This window comes from Diuraphis noxia, unplaced genomic scaffold (genome assembly GCF_037042655.1).
Source record: "Diuraphis noxia isolate RWA-SAM2 unplaced genomic scaffold, SU_Dnox_SAM2 contig0003, whole genome shotgun sequence".
Taxonomy (NCBI): domain Eukaryota; kingdom Metazoa; phylum Arthropoda; class Insecta; order Hemiptera; family Aphididae; genus Diuraphis; species Diuraphis noxia.
This window is the reverse complement of record NW_028301713.1, coordinates 19,425,345-19,449,880: the sequence shown is the minus strand read 5'-3', so window position 1 is coordinate 19,449,880 and position 24,536 is coordinate 19,425,345. Positions and strand designations below refer to the sequence as shown.

The window sequence follows — 24,536 nt, the reverse complement described above, 5'->3', positions numbered from 1 at the left end:
GTAGTCTTTTGAAAAATGACTTTGGTTTTTATATTTTGAAATTATGAGAGTGTTTTTTGTAAATGATTTGCAATTAGCTTTTAGGGACAATAGGCCTGTTTGATTAATAATCGTGTTTTCCGTTTCTTCTCCACAACTAATAACTATTTCCATCGGTTCGGTTCGGGAGTGGCATATAACCATTGGTTATTATTTTTTAAGTGGTACAAAATATCGTGGACCATGTTGATCGTCTTAACCTCACAGTTGGATGGTATAATGTTACCCTTTTTAAACATTTGGAATTCACAATTCGGCTTAATTGCGTTAGATAACGGGATGCTTACACTGCAAATCGTAATCATTCTAATATATTTACACTTGTCCACCTGATCTTGAGAAAAAAATGTATAGTATTGTTTATTACTTTCTACGACTAAATATTCTTCAGGGGATTGTATAAAAATAAACCTATTCTTATTGATGTTTACCGGTAAGCTAATGATACGACATAAATTAAAATTTAGATTTTCTATTAGTGGTACATTTATTGAATAAATAATTAAATTATTCTGATAAAATATATTTAACTCTATAATTTTCATATAATCAAAGTAATTTTTAATGTTTATTTCAATTGACATGTTTAAATTTGAAGGTAAATTTATTTTTACGTCTTTAAATTGATCTAATAACTCAGTTGGTTTTAATATCTGTGGATTTATCTGCCCTCTGTGGGCTGTTAGTACTGTGTTTAATAAAATTGAAGTTTCTTTTGAAAATTGATTGATAAGCTCATTGTATATTGAGTTATATAACATAATATATTCCTTTATATTTACTATCTTTAATTCTTCCTTTTGACTATTTACTTCGAAATTTATTTTATTTATATAGCCATTCAAATTATTTTTGATTTTAGTAAAATCTGATGAAATTGTTGTCACTGAATCAAGAGTACTTTCAAAAATTTTAATTTAATCTTTCTGTATTAAAAGTGTTTTTAATTGTTTTTCTTCCAAAATTCTAATTTTATTTTGGTATTCTTCACCCTCTTCCTCAGTCAAAACTCCAAATAGGGCTCGTTGTAATTTTCCAATCCCCCCGAAAAATGAGCTTCGTTTTGTTCTATAGTCCTTAGGGTTTACATTATATTTTTTATCGATATTTAAATATTGTTGTAGAACATCTCTTTCCTCATTAATTTTATCTAATAGTACTGCGTTAATTTTTTTTAAAATTTATACATATATCATTAATGTACGTTGATTTATTTTCAAATTTTTGGCAAATTAGTTTAAATCTATTAAAATATATATTTATGAACTCATAACTACTTTCGTAATTCGAAATATTATAAAACGTCAAAAAATTCCATTGAGAAATAGCTATGTGTAGTGGGGATATATTCTCGAAATAAATACCTGGGTTGGTAGTGAATTGTTTATTCTCAAAAAAATGTTGGTCTCCCTTAGTTAACTCAAATACTGTTACTGCTTTTGAAAACTGTCGTGGTGAATTTTTATAACCAAACGGAAATCGTGTCCATTCGTACAGCCCAAATGGTGTTATAAATGCTAATTTGTACCTATCTGTTGTTCCTAATAGAATATTCAGAAATCCCTGTTGCATGTCCATTATATTAAAATACTTTGCCCCTTCTAAACAATCGAAAACCGTTTGCATATGAGTTATTGGGAAATTTTGATGTGGTACCTGTTTATTCAACCGTCTATAATCTATCACTAATCTCTTCGAACCGTCTGCTTTGTTCACTAGAAATGCCGGATTGGCGTATGAGGAAATAGATGGAGTTATAAGACCAGATTTTAGTAATTCTTTAATTTGTCTCTGTAGTTCCTGTTGTTCTGTCAACGCTAATCTATATGGTGGTAAGTTAACAGGTTCTGTTGTTATTGTTGGTATAGGTACGTCTCCTATGTCTATTGCCCCTAAGTCCATGGAATGTTTGGCAAAGCAATCTGTATATTTATTTAAAATTATTTTTAATTGTGTCTGTTGTGTTTGGGTTAGCTCCGGGTTTATATCAAATTTTAATTCGTCCGTGTTTTGTTTATCTATATATTGTGTACTGTTATATTTTAATATTTCATTATCGTTGTTCAGGTTACTTTGTTTTAAGTTGTTTATATGATGAAATCTTGTTTTTTTGTGTCTATCTAGTAATTTTTCTTCTTTTTCATTCATTGGTATATTACGATATTCTCTAATATAGCTTCCGCACACCTCGCAAAACATTACCTCTCCCCCCTCGGTCCAGTAAGGATGGTTCGTATATTCATGAGATTTTAATGCTGACTTAGATGTTGACAGATGTTCACAATCCTGGCAAAACTGAGTGTACCACAGAATAGGTGTTTTGTTTACATCGTTATTTTTTATTTCTACGGGATTGTTTATGTTAATATTGTCTAATGAGTATTTTTTTTCATTAAGATTAGATAAATTTAATCGATTGTAGCATTCGTCTAAGTACCGATTTGTATGTTTTGTAATAATATTTACATCGGGTATAACTGTATACATGCATGTGTTATGTACAGTGAGTGGTGATGACTCTTGATTTATTAATGCTGGAGTCCAATGATTATTTTCATGAATTACTCCTATCGTCGGTCGGTTTTTTTTTCCAGTATATTATAGCGGTGTTTAATACGTTATTATCTGTGTTTTTGTGTTTAGAGATTATTGTTAAATTTTTATTAAATTGGTCTGCTAAATATGCCAAGTCATCTTCTGTCATATAATATCCCGATTTCGTATTTGGTATATTAATTTTTCTTAGTATTTCTATTGTGGATACCTCTAGCCCTTCTTCCCTCAAACATACACGTATTGCATGTGCACCACAATCACCGTCAGAAGGTACTTCTTCGATTTTGTTTAAGTGTGACGCATCAAATAAAATACTCTCCATCAGTGTGTGGTCAATAATGTCGGTAAAAACAAGTTCCATTCCATTATTATTAATTTTTTTGGTAGACTCATTGTTATTTAATATTGACTTATTTGTGTTGGTGGTTTCGTTATAATTTAATATTGGCTTTTTGATGTCATGAATAGATATTGTTATGCATGTATTGCGAAATATGAACCTCAGCATACCGGAAATAATGGGCCATTCTTTTCCGTCTTGTCCCGCGCATATTTTCGGTAATGCTATTCTTTTAATTTGTTGTTCTAAGCAAAATGTCCTCAGGTTTTGTAATGTCGCAAATATGTTATCGTACGTTGGTTTTTCGTAATAGTATTTTTTTGTAATTAAGTATAATAGCCATCGTTTTTCTGTTTTAATGAATGCGATTTCCCTTACACGTTTTTTTTGTAAAATTAAATTGTCGATGTTATTAAATTTTTTACGAAACTGTAAAGCGATACCGCGATTCATTGTTAGGCATTCGCTGACGCAATGAGCGATGGCGTCACTTGACTGATCACTGAACAAATCGCCATTTATTTCCTGATATTTATGGTTAAAGTTTTGTTCATTATTGTTAAGCAATAAAAATTGTTGATACTCGTTTCGTATTTCGTGGGAAACGTATTGTGGTTTGGTTTCCTGTATATCCTTTTGTACTTCCTGAGTTTTTATTGGTAATTTAACTTCTTGATTTTCATATCTGAGTAGTATTATATTGTCTTTTAAATTCATGACTATTTGTGTTTTTACCATAAAATCTAAACCTAATAAGATTGGGGCGCATAAATTATCTACTACCACTGCCTGATGGTGTACTATGACTGATGCAATTTGTATTTTAATTATCATAGAGCCTAAAATGTTTAATTTTGAATTATTGGCTGCTTCCAAGTATATATCGTTAATTGGTTTAATATTGTCAATTAATGTAGTTTTTTTATCTATAACTGTCACGCTAGCTCCTGTATCTAACAGTAGCAATGTCGGTTTATCGTTAATTTTTCCTAATATTTCAATTTTATATTTTATTTGTTCATTTATTTTAAAGCAACTATATAATACTTGGTTTATTTTATTGGTTATAATACTATTGTTATTCCTGGTATTTTGAGGTATATCCTTTACAGACCCAGGTGCCTGCAGGAGTTTTAGTTTTTTTGGCCATGACAGTTTCTTTTAATATGTCCAACTTTTCCACATCCATAACACGTCGGTATCTGCCTTGGAGTATTCCCGTGTTGATAGTTTTGATACCGATTTTGTTGTTGTGTAAATGTATTTGGTATACTTTGGCTAGTTTGATTGTATGTGAATCTAGGGTTTTGATGGCTCGGATTAAGATACGGTGGGAAATATTGACTTGGAAATTGTTGATTATAAAATTCGCCATTGTAATTAGTTCTATTTGTATAATTTGGTGTATAATTTTGTACTGGTATTTCCCTTTTATCTGTGGTTAATTGTTGAATGTGTTTTTTTAAAGTGTTTATCTCTTCATTTAAACTATCTAAACTTGAATTTTGTTTTACATCAGTTTTTCTAACCATTTTTGCTAATTCGTATCTTTTTAAATTTTCTGATATTTTAGTTATGTTAGTGTTATCTAATATTTCGATTTTATTGTATATTTCATCTGGTAAGCCCGCCAATATTTTCTCGCAAATTTCTTCCTCTATCATATTTGGATTAATTTTATAGCAAAGTTCCATCATATTTATTATAAATTCATTTAAAGTTTCATTCTCCGTTAACTTTCTTTGGTTTAATTGTATTCTAAGTAGTTTATCATTCCCAATATTAGTAAATTTTTCTTTGATTTGTTTTTTTGTCTGGTCCCAGTTTATATTTGGTGTTTTGGTTTTTATTAATTTAAAAAGTTTTGATGCCGAATCTTTCAAATATAATGGTAATAACGTAATTTTTTCTGTTTCACCCCAGTTATTTATTATTGCGGCCAAATCAAAATTTTCTATAAAAGAATCAACGTCTTCTCCCATTTTCCCTGAAAAAATTTGTGGTTGATGGATAATTGGTTTAAATTCCATTTTTGATTCCGGTTCGGTTTTATTGTTATAATTATTATTTAATTTCGTCGGTTCTATGCAATTTGTTTGATTTATATTGAAGTTTTTACTATCTATTGTTTTGTCTAGAATAGATGTTGTATCATCGGGAATTAAATTATCTTGATCGTCTTTGTCCTCTAGATTTCCTAAGTTTTCAACTAGTTTATTGGTTAGTATCTGTAACGATTCGTTATTAACTTTAATATTTTCCCGTATGATATTACGTGCTAAATCTCTTAACTGTTCCTGAGTGTGGACGTCTGTTACTATGCCAAATTGTTCATGTAAAATCGTTTGCAGTCTATCTTTCTTTATGTAAGGTAGTTGTCCTAATTTACCGTTAAAAAATATGTCAAATTCGTCTTGTGATAAGGTAGATTCGAAAATATTTAATTGTTTGTTGTTTAAATTTTTTATGTTACCCCTAAAATGTTCTATTCGAATTGCGTTACTAGCATTAAATAAAATCTGTACTTGTTCTAATGTCAAATTATTGAGGAATTCTATTAATTCTTCCCTATCAGCTTTCAATAAATTAAAGCTCTGAGAAACCAATTTAATATTTTCTGTATTTAAATTTATAGTTAGATTATTATCGTTATTTTTTAAATACCACATTCCCTTATTTATCTACCATTACTAATTATAAACATGCTATATCTAAATAGATTATCTAGTTCTTAATTTTGTATTTATTTATTTATTTATATTTTACACCGTTTGCTATATATTCTCCCTTATATCTAAATTTTTATCTTAAAGCTTAACATTTATGTTGAGTATAATTACTTAAAAGTCCGTTATTTAAAATTTTATTCTACTTATAACTAAAATTTTCTTTCAAATCCGTTTATCTTTCTTAAAACTTAAAATTTCTCTTAAAACTTATAATCCGTATTCATCACCACAAAATCCGTTATCCAAACTTAATCTCACTTATTAAAAAAAAAAATTTTTCTTTCACTTTTTATTTTATCTCTCTTAAAACTTAAATTTTCTCTTAAAACCTATAGTCCATATTAATCACTAAAAAATCCGTTATTCAAACTTAATCTCACTTGTTAAAAAAAAAATTATTTTTCACTTTGTTTATCTCTCTTAAAACTTATAATCCGTATTAATCACTAAAAAATCCGTTATTCAAACTTTATCTCACTTAAAAAAAAAAAATTATTTTTCACTTTGTTTATCTCCCTTAAAACTTAATTTTTCTCTTAAAACTTATAATCCATATTAAGCACTACAAAATCCGTTATTCAAACTTAATCTCACTTATTAATTAAAATTTTTCTTTCACTCTTTTTTTTTTATCTCTCTTAAAACTAAAATTTTCTCTTAAAACGTATATTCAGTATTCATTCCATGAAAATTCTCTTTTAAAAGCTGTATCTCACTTATTATTATATTTTTACTCGTAAAAAAGAAATTACTTAAAATTATAAATTAATTAAAACTGAAACAGACTCCCTGTATTTAAATACAACTGTAATTATAACAGGCTTCGGCGCCTCCACCAATATGTAACGTGGTCGGGGTAACGACCAGTTAAATATAAGATATCCAGTGAGAGTCGTAGGACTCTATAGATATAATTACCGTAGCCAGGGGTAGATATATATATATATAACAGGATCTTAAATATATTTAAATAACTAGGATTCCGTTTCAGTTATCATTAAGTTTTATTATAGATTAAACACTTACAAATAATAATACTCACAAGCTATATAAATTATATTCTATCCAACTATCTGACTGTATCGTAGTTATACGGAGTTCGATGTTTGTTGAGTGTTGAGGTCTAAGGTACACAGTGAACTAACTTACTTCATACATGGTGTGTATTGACCATAGGTCTTACAGTTATGAGTGTGTGTTAATATTATTGTATTGGTCAGCAGTTCATCGTACATAATGTTAAGTGTGTAGACGTGTAGTACATATATATATATATTTAGGTATCATGTAACATATTATAATTGTTACAACTTGTATAAATTTAAACCGTATATTCTGATTGGCGTGTTATTCATACTTTAATGATCCAAGAAGGTCTTAAGAAGTATTTTTCTCTTGAGTAACACATAAATATTTCGGTAATATTCTTTGTTTTTGGAAACATTCTATGGATAATATTTCTATTAGGCAGTAGCCTATATAATGAGGTTGGAACAACATCATAGTTTATCCAACTCTGTTAAATTTCGTCAAGAACATGTTATCCCAGGAAACATATTAAGTAGTATAAAATAGAGAATTCAATCACAAGATCCTCATCCTCCTCCCCATCATACGCCACCACCACCACCACCACCACCTCTCCTACTCACCGCTCGCCCATAGGTGCCGCCGTCCCACCACCACCACACCACCATATCCCACCATCACCACCACCACCACCTCTCCTACTCACCGCCCGGCCATAGTTGCCGCCGTCCCACCATCACCACCCGCCCGGCCGTAGGTGCCGCAACCGGTACACCGCTCCTCATCCTCATCATACACCACCATCACCACCTCTCCTACTCACCGCCCGGCCATAGGTGCCGCCGTCCCACCGCCACCACCGCCACCACATCCCACCGCTTCCCGCCCACCCATAGGTGCCGCCGTCGGTACACCGCTCCCCGCCTCGCCACCACATCCCACCGCTCCCTGCCCAGCCATAGGTGCCGCCGTCGGACGTGACGTGTGATATATGGAAATAATGCAAAAATTTATTTCGATCGTCCGGGATTTGATACTAACTGTTATATTTTCTAGTAATGTACATCTATATACGCATACTCATCAAACTTATAATACCTTTATACCTATATTGTTACACGCACACGCGCCCGCGCGCGCGCACACACACACACACACACACACACACACACACACACACACACACACACATTATCATGTGCATTATCATGTGCATTATATACGTATCCATAGAGCATTTAATATTTGCAACATATACATTTAAATCATTAATATATATAATGACAAATTTATTATATATTATTATTAATATTATCATGCATTATATTGTCGTAGCGTGTGACTCTCATAAATCCCACCTTTATGACATTTTTCTGCAAAATTGCATTTTCTTATATTACATTATATAGTAGAATAACACCTCGCAATTTTCTAACAGTAGATCTCCAGCCGTTCTATAACGATATCATTGGTTCATATTATATTATTCATGTATATTATTTAACGCATTAATCACGTAGCGTAGAATATAGCGCGATTGAAAACGTTCTACAAACATCTTTGTTTTTAACACGTTATTTTAATATTTCCGAGTGTTTCTAATATTATATATATATATATTGTCATAATGTTTAATTGCGAAACATGTTCAGCGTCTTTTACGCGAAAAGATAATTTAAATAGACATAAAAAGAAACATGCGGGCATACGATTTTCGTGCACTATGTGTACTGCGATATTTACCAACAAATCAAATCGTACTCGTCATATGAAAAATATTCATCGTAAGTATATAATATATTAAATTAAATATTTTTACAATAATTTAATTATTTTACAAAGGAATCAACTCCACAAATAATATAATTGAAGTAGTTTCTCAAATTCACGTACCTAATGAACATGCTGGACCATCAAATCAAAATAATGAATGCTCTAATGCGATAACCGATGATTTAGAATGCGACGATCATATTATATGTATGGTTGCCTTGGATGCATTTGAAAACGAACGGGATACTACACAAGGTTAGTTTTAAACTCTTATTAAACATCATGTTAGAGTTATAAATAATTTAGATATATTTACAATTTTACAAAGAAATCGCGCCCGCGAATAACATTATTGAAATATCTCCTCAAATTCACGTACCTAATGAACACGCTGGACCATCAAATCAAAATAATGAATGCTCTAATGCGATAACCGATGATTTAGAACGCGATGATCATATATGTATGACTGCCTTGGATGCATTTGAAAACGAACGGGATACTGCACAAGGTTAGTTTTAAACTCTTATTAAACATCATGTTATAATTAATTTAGATATGTATACAATTTTATGTTATTATACGACATGTTAGTATTATAAATAATTCAGATATATTTGCAATTTCAGGTTATTATACGAACATGGGTAATAAACGTAAACATACTGAAAATACTTATACCGCCGTAAAAGCAAAAAAAGTAAGACTACAATGTGTAAACACATTAGGATTTATAGAAATTCAATCAGCCCACAACCGTAAAGTTGTATGGTATTATTATAAAAATTTGAATAACATACAGAATTATCCAGAGTTCTTCGAGTCCGTCGGATCAGCATTGCTAGAAACTATTAATAAACATAATATGCCAATTAAATTTAATTTAAAACTTGAATCAAAATATAATCGCCCAAACGTAGAAAATTCATCCGAAAATCGAGCATTTAAAACTTCAGCTAGAGAAATTTATGAGGCTTCAAGTATCGAAACTTTAGTTGACGAATCGTTTAAGAAATTATTAGCTGAAGAAGAAACTTATTCTTCACGCGGAAGTGGGTTTACGTTACAATCTATTGACGGTTTACTGCTAGGCATTAATAAATATACACCAATGTCTGGTTCGTCGTATATAGAACTACCTAAATCGATCGCAGACAAACGAGCTATAATCAATCCTAAAAATATAGACCAACAATGTTTTAAATGGGCTATATTAGCAAAACATGTGACAGTACAAAATAAATTCCGAGTCGATAAAAATTATACTGATCATGAGAATAGATATAGTTTTGAAGGCATTTCCTTCCCAACACCGCTGACTGATATTTGCAAGTTTGAAAAAAATAATCATAACGTTTCTGTGAATGTTTACGGACTTGAAAAACGTTTGCAGCCGCCCAAAAAGTTCCCATCATACGAGGTTTTCCCACTCAAAGTCGTGGATAATGAGAAGCAAGATCACTTTGATCTATTATTAGTGACGGATAATGACAATATGCATTATACGTACATCTCAAATTTTTCAAGACTACTTCGTTCACAAAAAACTTGTCATAAAGGTCAAGTTATATTCTGCAAGCGATGCTTTACATCGTTTGACAAACAGAATTTAAAGTATAAATTAAGTGGACAGGCGGCACTTGAACATCACATGCTAATATGTGGACCACATAAACCCGTACGGCCAATAATGCCAAAAGAGGGTGATGTTCTACAATTCACCGCATGGCAAAATGCACAGAGACATCCTATAGTTATTTACGCTGATTTCGAGGCACTGCTTATAAAAACAGATGAGAAAAAAGGGGAAAACACAACAATCATTCAAAAACATTGTCCAATGAGTTATGGATTTTTAGTTAAGGCATCTGAAAATGTTCCAATAGAGTTGTTGAGAAAATTTAACATACCAATTGAACCAGTTATTTATCGAGGAAGTGAAAGCAGGCAAGACGTGGCAAAGCATTTTATGGAGAATATCACTGATGTGGCCGCTAAAATAGAAAAGTTGCTGGAGACAAACATAACTTTAATCATGACCGATGAAGACATGGCTAAGCATAAATCCTGTTTTAAATGTAATTTATGCAAATGTGATGTTAATATCCATACCCGTGTCCGCGATCACGATCATTTGACCGGGAAATTCAGACAGACTTTGTGCAATAAATGTAATTTAAGTCTTGTACGACCAAAGTACGTACCAGTTTTTCTCCACAACCTCTCCAACTACGATGCGCACTTCATAATTACAGAACTTGATTATAATTCGAATAGAATAAATGTAATCCCCAACAGCGAAGAAAAGTTTATTTCGTTTTCCAAATATATCAGTAATAAATTCAGTATCCGGTTCGTTGATACATTTAGATTCATGGCCACGCGTTTGTCTACTCTAGCCACAAACCTGGTTACACCAGACTTGAAGAAATTCCGAGAAACCGAAAAACATTTTTCCAATAACGATATGCCACTGTTAACCCGTAAAGGTGTCTATCCTTACGACTTTACTGATGATTGGTCTAAGCTCGAACAAACCTCTTTACCACCAATAGAAGATTTTTATAGCGTTCTGTCAGAAGAACACGTTGAAGATACTGAATATCAGTTTGCAACAAAGGTCTGGAACCATTTCAATTGTCAAACGCTGGGCGAGTATTCAGATTTATATTTAAAAATTGATGTTTTACTTCTGGCTGACGTTTTCGAAAATTTTCGAGATCTATGCTTAAACACTTACTGTTTAGACCCGGCGTACTACTATACAGCTCCAGCATTTTCCTTTGATGCCATGTTGAAATACACAGCGATAAAACTGGATTTACTAACAGATTATGACATGCTTCTCATGTTTGATAATGGTTAGTATATTGGACTTGTGTTATTTCTATATACATAAAATATAATTACGTTTTTTATAGGTATTCGAGGTGGACTTACACAAGCCAGCATGCGGTATGCAAAACCAAATAATGAAAAAACACCAGTTTATAACCCATCAGACCCCAAATCATGGCTTGTTTATCAGGACTGTAAGTTTATTTATAAATAATAATTATTCAGTTAAATACACTTTTTAAACTTTAGGTAACAATCTTTATGGCTGGGCAATGAGCAGATTCATGCCTTATGGCGACTTCAAGTGGGTTAAACCATCACTCGACGGATTAAACGATTTGACCGAGAATTCTCCCATAGGGCGGATGTACGAGGTTGATATTGTTTATCCAAAAGAACTGCACGATAAACATAATGACTTGCCATTTCTTCCGCAAAATAGCATACCACCAGGTTCAAAAGTTCGCAAACTCATGGCCACATTCGAACCTAAGAAAAATTATATTGTTCACTATCGTAATCTTCAGCAAGCCTTAAGCAATGGTCTCATAGTTGAAAAAGTAAACTGCGTATTTCAATTTTATATTATATTATAAACGTTTAACTTTTATATATTCCAGGTGCATAGAGTAGTTCAATTCAAGCAATCTTCGGATTTACCGATAGACCATCCATGCCATATTGCCGAACGAAAAAAAATTCCTGGACTGTTTTCTGATGAGACAAAGGGCGCGGTTATGACAGAGTTTTGTGCACTGCGCGCAAAGTCTTACGCGTATAAGATCAATGAAAAGGAGAAGATCAAGGCTAAAGGAATTCGAAGACATGTAGTAAAGAACCATATGAACTTTAATGATCATTATCGATGTCTGTTTGGTGATAAAAGCTTGAAGGTAAAGACAGATAATGTCTCTATCCGCTCGTTCAAACATAAATTGAAAACAATTAAATCAAGCAAACTAACGTATAAAAGCTTTGACGACAAGAGAGTTATACTTGAGGATAAAGTACATACACTGGCCCATGGTCACTATCGTATTAAGTAAGTTATAATAAAAAATATTGTTTATAGTTATTTTATTTAAAAAAATGTTTATAGGGAGGCTGAAACAGATGAACACTTAGGAGTACGGATGGATGAGATTTTATATTAAATTTTATGCATATAATTGTAGTAAAAATACTTTTTATTTTTTAAAATTGTATATAATGTAAACTATATGTAAATCAATTAAAACTGTATATTATGTAAAAAATAATTTAATCTATATATATAAACTGTATATAATGTAAATCGATTGAAACTGAATATACATTTAATTTATACATGATAGAAAAAAGTTATAATCTTAAACATTATTAACATACCATTTTTTTAATGCAAATACTTTATACAATGTACATTGTTTTGGATTGAAATCCTTATGAAAAATACAGCATGATAGTGTTTCTCCGTTCAATTGACAAAGCCGTGGACATTCCAAATTTTCAAAGTTGAATACTGTGGCATGTGGCATAAACTCGTTGATAATCTGTTGTTTTTGAGAGCCCTTAACGTAAATTCTATCGAATTTTAACGATTGAAATATTTTCTGTATTTCTCCATACTCTACATCACCATATTCCAACGTTAAACCGTGATATAAACGCTTCAGCCAACTGTTTACGCTTCGACTTTTTGCATCTTGTTTTAAAGATGTATGTTTAAATATCCAGTGTTGGTTGGACCATGTTTCAGTATCTACTATAGACATTTCTTTGATAAAGTACTTGTTGTTGACTCCGAGAATGCACTGAACGTCCAAGATAGCCGACGACATGGTGTGACATAAAATGGAATTTTTTAAATAATAATAATTCGTTGTACCGAACGGATTGACTTCTGAACAACCACTGAAACTATTTTTTAACATCGTCCTTATGTATCCATGAATTATGGGAATTGTCAAATCCCACCCACTTGACATATATCTGGTCCCCCTTCTTTCGTACAATTTTTTCAATTAAATAATCATTTGGATAATTGGTTTTAGATAATTCTTCGGTGTAAAAACAGCCGGCTATTGGACCATCATTATAATCGTGTAACTGATAAGTTGGTGGTATTGTTTTATTTATTTTTACTATTGTAAATATTTCTGTTGACCAATTGGGTAAATACCCTTTTGTGAAAACTCCTTTGTGAATGCTTATTCGAACTTTATCGCCGACATGAAATTTTACCTTTCTATTAGTGATTGTACGTTGTTTCAAAGTAACTAGTGAAGGATTTTCGTCTGCCTGCAATGGTGTCATTCCAATCGTTCTGTGTTTCGCATTGTTGTAATTATTGATTAGGTCAGGTAAAATTGATATCCATTCTTGTGAACCCAGAGCAGTAAATTCTCTATACATGTTTGTTTTTAAAGTTCGATTAAACCTTTCCACAAAACAGGCTTTTGTCGTGGAATATGTGCTATACTTATTTATATTATGCTTAGTCATTAACATGTCAAACTTTGAATTATAAAATTCTTTGCCACTATCTACCTGCAACAGTTTGGGCGACCTATCTACAAGTATTGTAGACATGGCTTTGGTCACTTCACACCCTGTTTTTGTTTTCAATGGTACGGCCCAGGCGAATTTCGTAAAACAATCAATCACACAGAGAATATAATTATATCCTTTGTTTTTCTTTGAAAGTGGAATCATCTCGACCAAGTCAGCCTGCCACAAATCGTTTTTTCCATACACATTTACTCTTCGCCTCGTATAATTTTTCCTAGCCGGTCAGTGAAGTTCGATAGCTATGTTGCGTTTATACATTTGATATTTTCCTTATTATACCAGATTCGTACAGTTCTTCAAAAATAGATAATATTTCGTTTGAAACCCCAGTGTTTCCAGCAGATTGAGAGGCTAAAAGAAGTCGCAACCTATCAACCAGCTCATTTGGGTCATTCCAATATACTAAATGATGTGTTTGTAATTTCACACCCATTCCCGATGGAAATAGCTTGCGAATAATTTGTGTATATTTTGTACCACCTTTCTTAATTTTTGCACCGTCCTGTGTCAAATGTGCTGAAGTTTGTATTAGTATTTCTTTATATGTATTTAAATCATTATCAGTATATTGCATTGGATATCTGAAACATAATAACTCAGCAAGTCCAGGCGTTAGATGATAAGACGTATCTTTGATAATTATTGCGTTGTTTTTGAATTTTACTTCTTCTTGACCTAACTTGCTTTTTCCATTAGAATATTTTTTTGGACCATATATTTTATCTTTTTCCTCTTCTTCTAATGTACGAAAAATTTCAGACTGGCTATCGGATGCTATATATGGGGTACCTTCAGCTATAATTTCATTATTACCGGCTTCGGAATTTTGTAATTTGTTCAACGGTTCGATTATTGGTTTAAATGTTTGCGTTACATAAGATTGAATATCAGCTTTACCTCTTTTCAATGCTTCAATTTACGTTTAATGTTTTTCTTGGCAATAACTAATTCGTTCAACACTGCACTTCTGTCTTCCATGGTTGAGAATGAACTACATTGTTTTATACAACGACAAATGTGTCGAAACCGTGTCGATACCGTCGTTGTCACGTTCACAGTCTTTACTTATCACGACGAAATTAAATCTCCCCCTACTCCAACACAAAGTACAAAACTCTTTAAATTCAGAATAGTTCATATCACCCGAACAGTGTTCCATATAAACGTGTTTTAAATTAGTCTCGTCTTGCTTGAATAATATAATCATGTTGCTATTATCTCGAATAAGTTGTTTGGGTATGCGAGCGAATGATTGTGCTAGATAGAACACGTCGATTGTTGGGTACGGTAATATCAGCGCTTGACGAGTGTCGCGGTGAACTTGTGATCCCGCCCCGCGATGTTTATGTCAACGAACCGGTCGCGCTTACGTCGTTTCACCCGTTGATCATTACCGTGCACCCGGCGTTGCCTCTTCTTAACAATATTCTTATCTTATGATAATATATCGTTTTTGTTTTTCGTGTGTGCGTTCGTTCGCTCTCGTGTTTTTTTTTGTTAAAATGTGAAACGTTACTTTTTAATTTTCGTTTTACGTTTTTGTCTGTTTCTCGCGTTGTCGTATTATTAAAAACGTCGCGTTTACTGTCGTCGTAATGTGTGCCCTCGCCGCCATCGACCTCGCGTTGTCGTATTATTAAAAACGTCGCGTTTACTATCGTCGTGTGTGCGCCATTCGCCGCCACCGACGTCCACGGCCCATCGCCGTTTGTATTCACGTCGTGTGTGCGCCATTCGCCGCCACCGACGTCCACGGCCCATCGCCGTTTGTATTCACGTCGTGTGTGCGCCATTCGCCGCCACCGACGTCCACGGCCCATCGCCGTTTGTATTCACGTCGTGTGTGCGCCATCGCCGCCATCGACGTCCACGGCCCATCGCCGTTTGTACTATCGTCGTGTGTGCGCCACTCGCCGTCACCGACGTCCACGGCCCATCGCCGTTTTGTACTATCGTCGTGTGTGCGCCACTCGCCGTCACCGACGTCCACGGCCCGTCGCCATTTGTACTCGCGTCTCGTGTGTGCCCTCGCTGCCTGCTCTCCATGCTTATTCATGAACTACATCGTCGGACATCGTCAGGTCAACCAGGGATAAATCCGGTGATGTTCATTTTGTATTTATGTCATTATTAAAAATATCGATGTTTTGTAAAATTCATTTTGTTAATATAGTCTTAGATTTAAGGACCCCCCCGTCCCGTTATCTGTAAATTTAGTAATAATCTTTAGTTTCAATACAGTCCACTAAAATTATAATATCCGAGTCTTTTTCCTTACAAATCCATCCACCACCTTGTAATTATCCGGCCTTACAGGTTGCCGGCAATATCCCGCGCCATTCACGTGCCATCAGGGGAATCCGCAGCCGCACATTTGGTCCTTCGGGCCGGATCTAAGTCCTCTCCACAACCTTTTTATCACAATAATGACCCTGGGGAGCGCAGAAAAGGAACGGGCGGAGCGATTGCTTAAACGTACAATCGCAAAACGCGACTCGTTAGTGTCACAAATGCAATTTCTCTGCGATTTAGCTAAAAAGCTGGAAATGAATAGTGAGGTCCTTCCATTGTTCCGCGCTCGTAAAAAGGACATCGGTTCTCTCCGTACACAATTTAATGTTGAGCAGGATGCTATTTTTGACATACTCATACAACTCCTACGCGAAGAAGAGTATGACAACGTTCATGTGCCCATTGAAAACAGCATGTCGGAACTTTATTATAGTATTATGGCTATCGCTGACGCCGTTCTTAATGAGTCACCTACATCCTCTTCCACGATCGAATCCAACATTAACAGTAGCTCAAACATACAACTTCCCAAGATTGACTTACCAAAATTTGACGGCATTCTAATTAACTGGATATCATTTCGGGACACGTTTATTTCTTTGGTACACGACAACTTAAATATTGGAAAGTTAGAAAAGTTCCATTATTTATTGATTTGTGTTTCCGGTTCAGCGCTTACTGTCGTCAAGGCCATACCTTTATCTGCGGCCAATTATGACATTGCATGGGAGGCTCTAATTGACCGTTATGATAATCAGCGCTTACTGGCTACTGCCCATTTAGAGAAGTTATTCTCCTTTCGTCCAATTAGTACGGAGTCCCTTTCTTCACTTTCAGCGTTTGTGAGCACTTTTCAAGAGAACATCGCAGCTATCAAAGTTCTCGGAGTGAATGATCTTGCGGGATTTATGTTATTTTTTATCGGTTCTCGCGCGTTAGACCCCGTCACCCGTAATCTTTTTGAGAGCACCGTGTCACAAGATTCCATTCCCGTATTTGATGTATTGCTTAAATTTGTACAACAACGGTGTAAGGTATTGGAAAATATTAGAAGTTCGGAAAAATTGGTTACCCACTCAACAAAAATCAAATACAACCCAAGTTCTCGTGCGGTGTTGACTATTGCTAACGCGAATGTTACGTCGCCGGGTACCGTTTCCGAGCCTAATCAAGGACGAAAGTTTCAACGCAGTTGTGCGTATTGCAAACAGGATCATGTCATTTATCGATGTCAAGCTTTTTCAAAACTTACGGTAGTCAAACGACGTGAATTTGTATCGTCAAATAAACTTTGCTTCTCATGCATGAATCCCTCGCACTCGGTGTCAGTCTGCACGTCAAAGTATAACTGCAAGACTTGTGGTGAACGTCACAACACCCTTCTGCATTTAAAATCTGAAAACAAGCATTCTCAGCCTGGTCCGTCGTCGAATCATGTGATCACAACGAATCAATCCGATTCCATCGAACCAAAAACTCAGTTTGCTGGCACGTCTTACACTAATAATACTGTCGTACTCGGGACGGCGTGTGTCCGTATTCAGGACCGCTGCGGTAGCTATCATTCGGTGAGAGTATTATTAGACAGTGAATCACAGATATCAGCCATAACTTCTGAGTGTGCCAACCGTATCGGCTTGGGTCGTCAAAAATGTCACACTGAGATATCAGGCCTAGGCCAGAATCAAGTCATACCGGTCAAGGGTCGAACTGAATGCTCGTTCATTCCAGGTCAATCCATGGAACCAGTTATCAGTTGCAAGGAAGTGTTGGTCCGTCCTTCCACGAATTACATCATTCATGCCAGCCAGACCTTTACCATTAAGCGTACGTGCGCAGTATCAAAACCTCCAATTCGCGGATCCGGACTTTGATAGACCTGCCCGGATCGACATGCTTCATGGTTGTGATGTTTTTCCTTATTTAATTCGCCCTTGTTCGAAAATCATACATTCAGATAGCTTACCGTCAGCGTTAGATACATATCTTGGTTGGGTTTTGGTTGGTACAGTGGTCAATTCTTCATCAAGCGGTAATTTGGCTTCATCCAACTCCTTATCGGTCACGTTAAATCCATCTCTGGATACATTGTTGCACCGATTTTGGTCCGTCGAAGAGCCTGCAACGCCATCCATCCCTACCACAGAGGACGAACTTTGTGAAAAATGGTTTAAGCAGACTGTATCGCGGAACGCGTCGGGTAGGTTTTGCGTTGCATTACCCTTCCGAGACGTCGTCTTTGCCGAGACAGGTTCACAACCTGTCACTACCGTCTCCGACTTGTCGTCGTCCCATGGGCTCGGCTCCTCACGATCGATGGCCCTCAAACGGTTATTTAATTTGGAACAACGACTGAGTAAATACCAGGCTCTATACGATGCTTACCGGTCATTCATGGACGAATACGTGTCATTGGGCCATATGAAGATTACGACACGACCAGGAAAGTATTTCATACCTCATCATGCGGTAGTGAAACGTGATGGTGATGTATCGAAGTTGCGAGTGGTCTTCGACGCTTCGGCAAAATCATCCTCCGGTACTTCTCTTAACGATTCCTTGTGCATTGGACCAAAATTGCAAACGGAGATAGGTGAACTACTACTGACTTGCCGCTTATACAAATTCATCTTCATTGCTGATATTGTCAAGATGTATCGACAGATTTCTGTTCGGGATGAAGATTGCATTTATCAACACATTTTGTGGCGTCGGTCGCCTGACCATGAGGTACAAGAGTTCGAATTACTGACAGTTACCTACGGACTCAATTCTGCACCGTTTCTTGCGATACGTGTGTTGCATGCCTTGGATGCTGTCTCCGAGCCGCAATTTCCCGCTGCAAAGGGAATTCTTAAACACCACACATATGTGGATGACATACTTGTTGGCAGCAATACAGAGGAAGAATTATTCAGCATGAAGGAAGATATCGTTGGTCTTCTTAAGTCCGCAGGTTGCGTGCTCAAGAAGTGGAGTAGCAACAGTGAAAAAATAATAGACAGCGTGCCTCTTGAGGACCGAGCTAACTGCCTTTCATTCGACCCAAAGGATGAACCTTCTCTGAAAATTCTAGGTCTCCATTGGGACCCTCACACAGACACATTCGGTTACCACACAGGCACCGACAACTCTAGGCCCACTAAACGAGGCATATTATCTGCTATTGCTAAATTGTTCGATCCAATCGGCACTCTTGGACCCACGCTCCTGTACGCTAAGGTCCTCATACAGCGATTATGGCAAAACCAATTGGATTGGGACACTCAACTCCCTACTGAACTTGCGACAATGTGGAACAATTATGTCTCTGAGATGCCATCACTAAACCAAATTCAATTTGTCCGTCACATAAACGTTTGCGATTACAAGGAGGTTCAGCTACTTGGTTTTTGTGATGCGTCACAGAAAGGGTATGCGGGAACAGTTTATCTCCGTGTCATTCGTTCATCAGGTGTAATCCAAACGTATTTATTGACCTGTAAAACCAAAGTAGCACCACTTAAAATCAGTGCCACGGACGCTTCACTAACGATACCGCGTCTTGAACTATGTGCGGCATTGTTGTTGGCACAGCTAATGCAAAATATTCATTCCGTAATCTCACCCATCGTCAATATCACGAAAATGCAAGCTTGGACCGATTCGTCCATAGTATTGTCATGGCTCACCACCGATCAGAAATTCTTTAAGATTTTTGTCACCAAACGTATTGCAAAAATACGTGCCTTAATCCCTACTTGCATTTGGTCACATATATCAACGAGTGAGAACCCTGCCAATCCGTCGTCTCGTGGATTACTGCCAGTTGCTTTGATAGCGTGTTCATTACATTGGGACGGTCCTGCTTTCCTTCATCTTCCTGAGACTGATTGGCCTGTATCGAATTTCACTACCATTCAACCAGGTGACTTACCCGAAGTCAAACCAATAAACATCAATGCCCTCGCAGCTCAGAAATTTCTAGCTGAAGATTATGTTTTTAACCGATTTTCAACATGGTCTCATATGCAACGGTCACTTGGGTACGCGCTTCGTTTTGTCTACGCTACCTTTCTAAACCAATCGGGTATCACAGTTCACTCACGTTAGCTGAACGAAATCGAGCCACAATGTTTGCTGTTCGTCTGACTCAAAAATCACATTTCCCCAATTTACTCAGACAATTGTCGAGAGAGAATTGTATTATAACGCCACCAACAATGGCTCAGCTGGCTCCGTTTCTGGATCCGAAGGGGTTCATTCGTGTAGGAGGTCGCCTCAAAAACTCCCTATTAAATGAAGAGACTAAAAACCCGTTACTCTTGCCCAAATCATCGCACTTGACAGCATTAATAATAAGATACTACCATCTGACATTCTTGCATGCCGGGCCCAAACTCATTATTTCTATGATTCGACAGAGGTTTTGGATTGTTTCGGCTCGTGATGCGATTCGCCGCAGTATTTTCTCATGCGTCACATGTACTCGATACAGGGCCCAACATCCAACACCCATCATGGGTAATCTGCCGGTATCTCGCGTTCAAAATCACCGTGAGTTTTCCCAAATTGGCATGGACTATGGTGGACCTTATCTGGTGAAGGAATGCAAGAGACGCAACACAAAAACGACCAAAGTATATATTGCTCTATTTATTTGCATGGCCAACAAGGCTGTTCACATTGATATTGTGTCGGATTTAACAGCTAGTGCCTTCCTTGCCGCCTTTGATCGATTTATCGCTCGCCGTGGCATCCCTGAAAGCGTGTTCTCGGACAATGGTACAAATTACGTGGGCGCTGCTCGTCAACTAAAGTTATTGTTCCAGAATGAAGGCACCCGGAACCTAGTCTCCTCACGGTTCCCCTGTAAGTGGCATTTTAACCCGCCCGCAGCACCACACTTTGGTGGTTTGTGGGAAGCCGCCATCAAAAGTGTGAAATTCCACCTTAAACGGGTAATTGGTACACAGTTGCTAACTTATGAAGAGTTCCAGACCTTAACTACACGGATTGAGGGAGTCTTAAATTCTCGACCTCTAACACCCGCATCAACGGATCCACACGATCTTGAAGCGCTAACACCAGGACATTTTATAATTGGCCAGCCAATTCTCAGCATTCCAGAGGTGGACATCACTGCTACACCGATCAACCGTTTGACGAGGTGGCAACTGATCAAACAGTTGCATCAATCTTTTTGGAAAAGATGGACACGCGAATACCTCACCACGTTACAAGGCCGTCAAAAGTGGTCGAAACCAGACACAAACTTGAAGATAGGAGATATGGTTCTTGTTGATGCTCCTGCTCTTCAACCCTCCGACTGGCGTATGGGTCGAGTTACAATGGTCCATCCGGGACAGGACGAGATAGTACGAGTCGTTACCGTGCGCACCCAGGATGGATTCCTCAAACGCCCAGTGGTAAAACTAGTCCGGCTTCCCGTCTCATCTTAAGTCCAAACATATTCATGAAACGCAAACCTTTTCCTTTTCACTTTTCTTTCTTTTTTCTTCACGATTTGTTATTTTTAAATTTGTTCTCATCTAGGTTATTTTTTTTGTTGTTTGTTTAATTTGATCACCAGGACAAGACAAAGCTTCTAGCCATCTACTTCCCTTTTGGAAGACGTTGCTGGGTCTTCCAACTGGGGGAGAAATGTTGGGTACGGTAATATCAGAGCTTGACGAGTGTCGCGGTGAACTTGTGATCCCGCCCGCGATGTTTATGTCAACGAACCGGTCGCGCTTACGTCGTTTCACCCGTTGATCATTACCGTGCACCCGGCGTTGCCTCTTCTTAACAATATTCTTATCTTATGATAAGATATCGTTTTTGTTTTTCGTGTGTGCGTTCGTTCGCTCTCGTGTTTTTTTTTGTTAAAATGTGAAACGTTACTTTTTAATTTTCGTTTTACGTTTTTGTCTGTTTCTCGCGTTGTCGTATTATTAAAAACGTCGCATTTACTGTCGTCGTAATGTGTGCCCTCGCCGCCATCGACCTCGCGTTGTCGTATTATTAAAAACGTCGCGTTTACTATCGTCGTGTGTGCGCCATTCGCCGCCACCGACGTCCACGGCCCATCGCCGTTTGTATTCACGTCGTGTGTGCGCCATTCACCACCACCGACGTCCACGGCCCATCGCCGTTTGTATTCACGTCGTGTGTGCGCCATTCGCCGCCACCGACGTCCACGGCCCATCGCCGTTTGTATTCACGTCGTGTGTGCGCCATCGCCGTCACCGACGTCCACGGCCCATCGCCGTTTTGTACTATCATCGTGTGTGCGCCACTCGCCGTCACCGACGTCCACGGCCCGTCGCCATTTGTACTCGCGTCTCGTGTGTGCCCTCGCCGCCTGCTCTCCATGCTTATTCATGAACTACATCGTCGGACATCGTCAGGTCAACCAGGGATAAATCCGGTGATGTTCATTTTGTATTTATGTCATTATTAAAAATATCGATGTTTTGTAAAATTCATTCTGTTAATATAGTCTTAGATTTAAGGACCCCCCCGTCCCGTTATCTGTAAATTTAGTAATAATCTTTAGTTTCAATACAGTCCACTAAAATTATAATATCCGAGTCTTTTTCCTTACAAATCCATCCACCACCTTGTAATTATCCGGCCTTACAGGTTGCCGGCAATATCCCGCGCCATTCACGTGCCATCAGGGGAATCCGCAGCCGCACATCGATATTGTTGTGTCTACAACGCGTGTAGTAAGAACGTACGATATTTTGATTTTCACATAAAATATCGTCAAATATAAAAACAGAATCTGGTAATGCTTTTTCTGGTGGGATAACCTCGTCGTTTTCGTGAAAAGTGAATAACTGAACATCTTTTAAAATTTCACAAAGCATTTTATATTTAGGTTGATCGAGTGTTTTCGAATATATATAAACGTTGTGAAAACGTATACCATTGATGTTAGTCAATAAAGCATAAATCAAATTTGTCTTGCCGCATCCGGAAGGCCCGACAACTAAAGCACGACAAGTATTCGGTAAAAGCTTCTCATGCCTCGATTGGAGACTCGTAGGCGGGTCGACATTTTCCACTGTGAGTTTTATTTCTTGATCTACAAACTTCATTATAAATACTTGGGTAATCTCTGTAATCTAATCATTAGACGATGTCACCCGTTCGAAGAAACAACAAGAATAAAGCGGAGGTATCGTGAACACTATTATAAACAAATTACCATTTGAACTTCATTTACCGGGTAATTATAAACCATACAACACACATAACATTCAATATAATCGACTCATAATTTTAGGTTATCAGTACTGCGGCCCAGGTACAAAATTGAAAAAACGATTAGATCGCGGCGATAAAGGTATCAACCCCCTAGACTCGTTGTGTAAAGAACACGATATCGCTTATGATCACAGCAACTCTTTGACTGATCGTCAAAAAGCAGATTATATATTAGAAAACCAGGCTTGGAATAGATTCAAGTCAAAAGACTCTAATTTAAAAGAAAAGGCAGCAGCGTGGTTGGTCACTACTGGCATGAAGGCAAAACGAAAAATGGGTGCTGGATGTGGATTCAACGCAGCAGTCAAGGCAGCTAAAAATGTATTTAAAAAAAATATGAAAGAAAAAAACATGATGAAATTAACAAAAAAATGTTTTGTGGCAGCTAAAAAAATATTTCTTAAAAACAGCAAGAAAGCTCGGGTACCTCGTGTTATACCATTACCGAAAACTGGAGGAATGTTACCACTGATACCAATTTTTGCCGGTTTATCCGCACTCGGAGCGCTGACGGGGGGTATTGTTAACGTCGTAAAGACCGTTAGCGAATTCAATAGAAATGAACCTACACATTTGGGCAGAGGTTTATACCTCGCCCCTAATAAAGGTGGCTCGTATAAGATCGAGAAAGGTAAAGGACTATATCTCTCTTCACAAGGAGGTAGTTCGTATAAAAGAAAGGGAGTCCATAAATCTGTGAAGAAAACCGTAAAAAGGAAAAAAAACTAATTACTACGTTACCCAAAAGAGCTTTGTACGATTATGAAATTATAAAACACGCGCACATAATGAAAATACCTCATTTCATCGGAGTGTTTTCCAGAGATAGGTTACCTAAACGTCCTAAGCATAAAGAATCGGCTGTTATCAATTTGGACTTTGAAAAAAGTACCGGAACTCATTGGGTAGCGTATAAGAAAATCGGAAAACAAGTAGAATATTACGACAGTTTTGGAAATATACCACCACCACTGGAACTACAATCGTACCTCAGCGGATGTAAAATACAATATAATTACACTAGGCATCAACGTTATAACACATATAATTGTGGTCATTTGTGTTTGAAATTTTTATCATGTACACGATAACATTAAACCGTAATTCCAGCGAAATGTCTTGTGATATTTTCCCGC

At 36.6% G+C, this 24,536-nt stretch overlaps 3 protein-coding genes and 1 pseudogene across 3 annotated transcripts; 3 read left to right on the top strand and 1 right to left on the bottom strand.

Annotated features, from left to right (window-relative positions):
- Positions 1-8,416: 8,416 nt before the first annotated feature.
- LOC149056971 (uncharacterized) lies at positions 8,417-12,542 on the top strand. Its single transcript, XM_089223252.1, has 8 exons — positions 8,417-8,477; positions 8,536-8,721; positions 8,795-8,977; positions 9,096-11,327; positions 11,388-11,498; positions 11,554-11,864; positions 11,925-12,346; positions 12,404-12,542. The coding sequence occupies exons 1-8, from the start codon at positions 8,417-8,419 to the stop codon at positions 12,456-12,458; spliced, it is 3,561 nt and encodes a 1,186-aa protein (XP_089079378.1). The 3' UTR covers positions 12,459-12,542.
- Positions 12,543-13,203: 661 nt separating this feature from the next.
- On the bottom strand, positions 13,204-15,910 carry LOC149056970 (uncharacterized; annotated as a pseudogene).
- Positions 15,911-18,039: 2,129 nt separating this feature from the next.
- LOC149056969 (uncharacterized) lies at positions 18,040-19,427 on the top strand. Its single transcript, XM_089223251.1, has 2 exons — positions 18,040-19,297; positions 19,369-19,427. Exons 1-2 carry the CDS (start codon positions 18,040-18,042, stop codon positions 19,425-19,427), a joined length of 1,317 nt encoding a protein of 438 aa, XP_089079377.1.
- Positions 19,428-20,258: 831 nt separating this feature from the next.
- On the top strand, positions 20,259-21,587 carry LOC149056968 (uncharacterized). Its single transcript, XM_089223250.1, has one exon. It carries the CDS (start codon positions 20,259-20,261, stop codon positions 21,585-21,587), a length of 1,329 nt encoding a protein of 442 aa, XP_089079376.1.
- Positions 21,588-24,536: the final 2,949 nt, after the last annotated feature.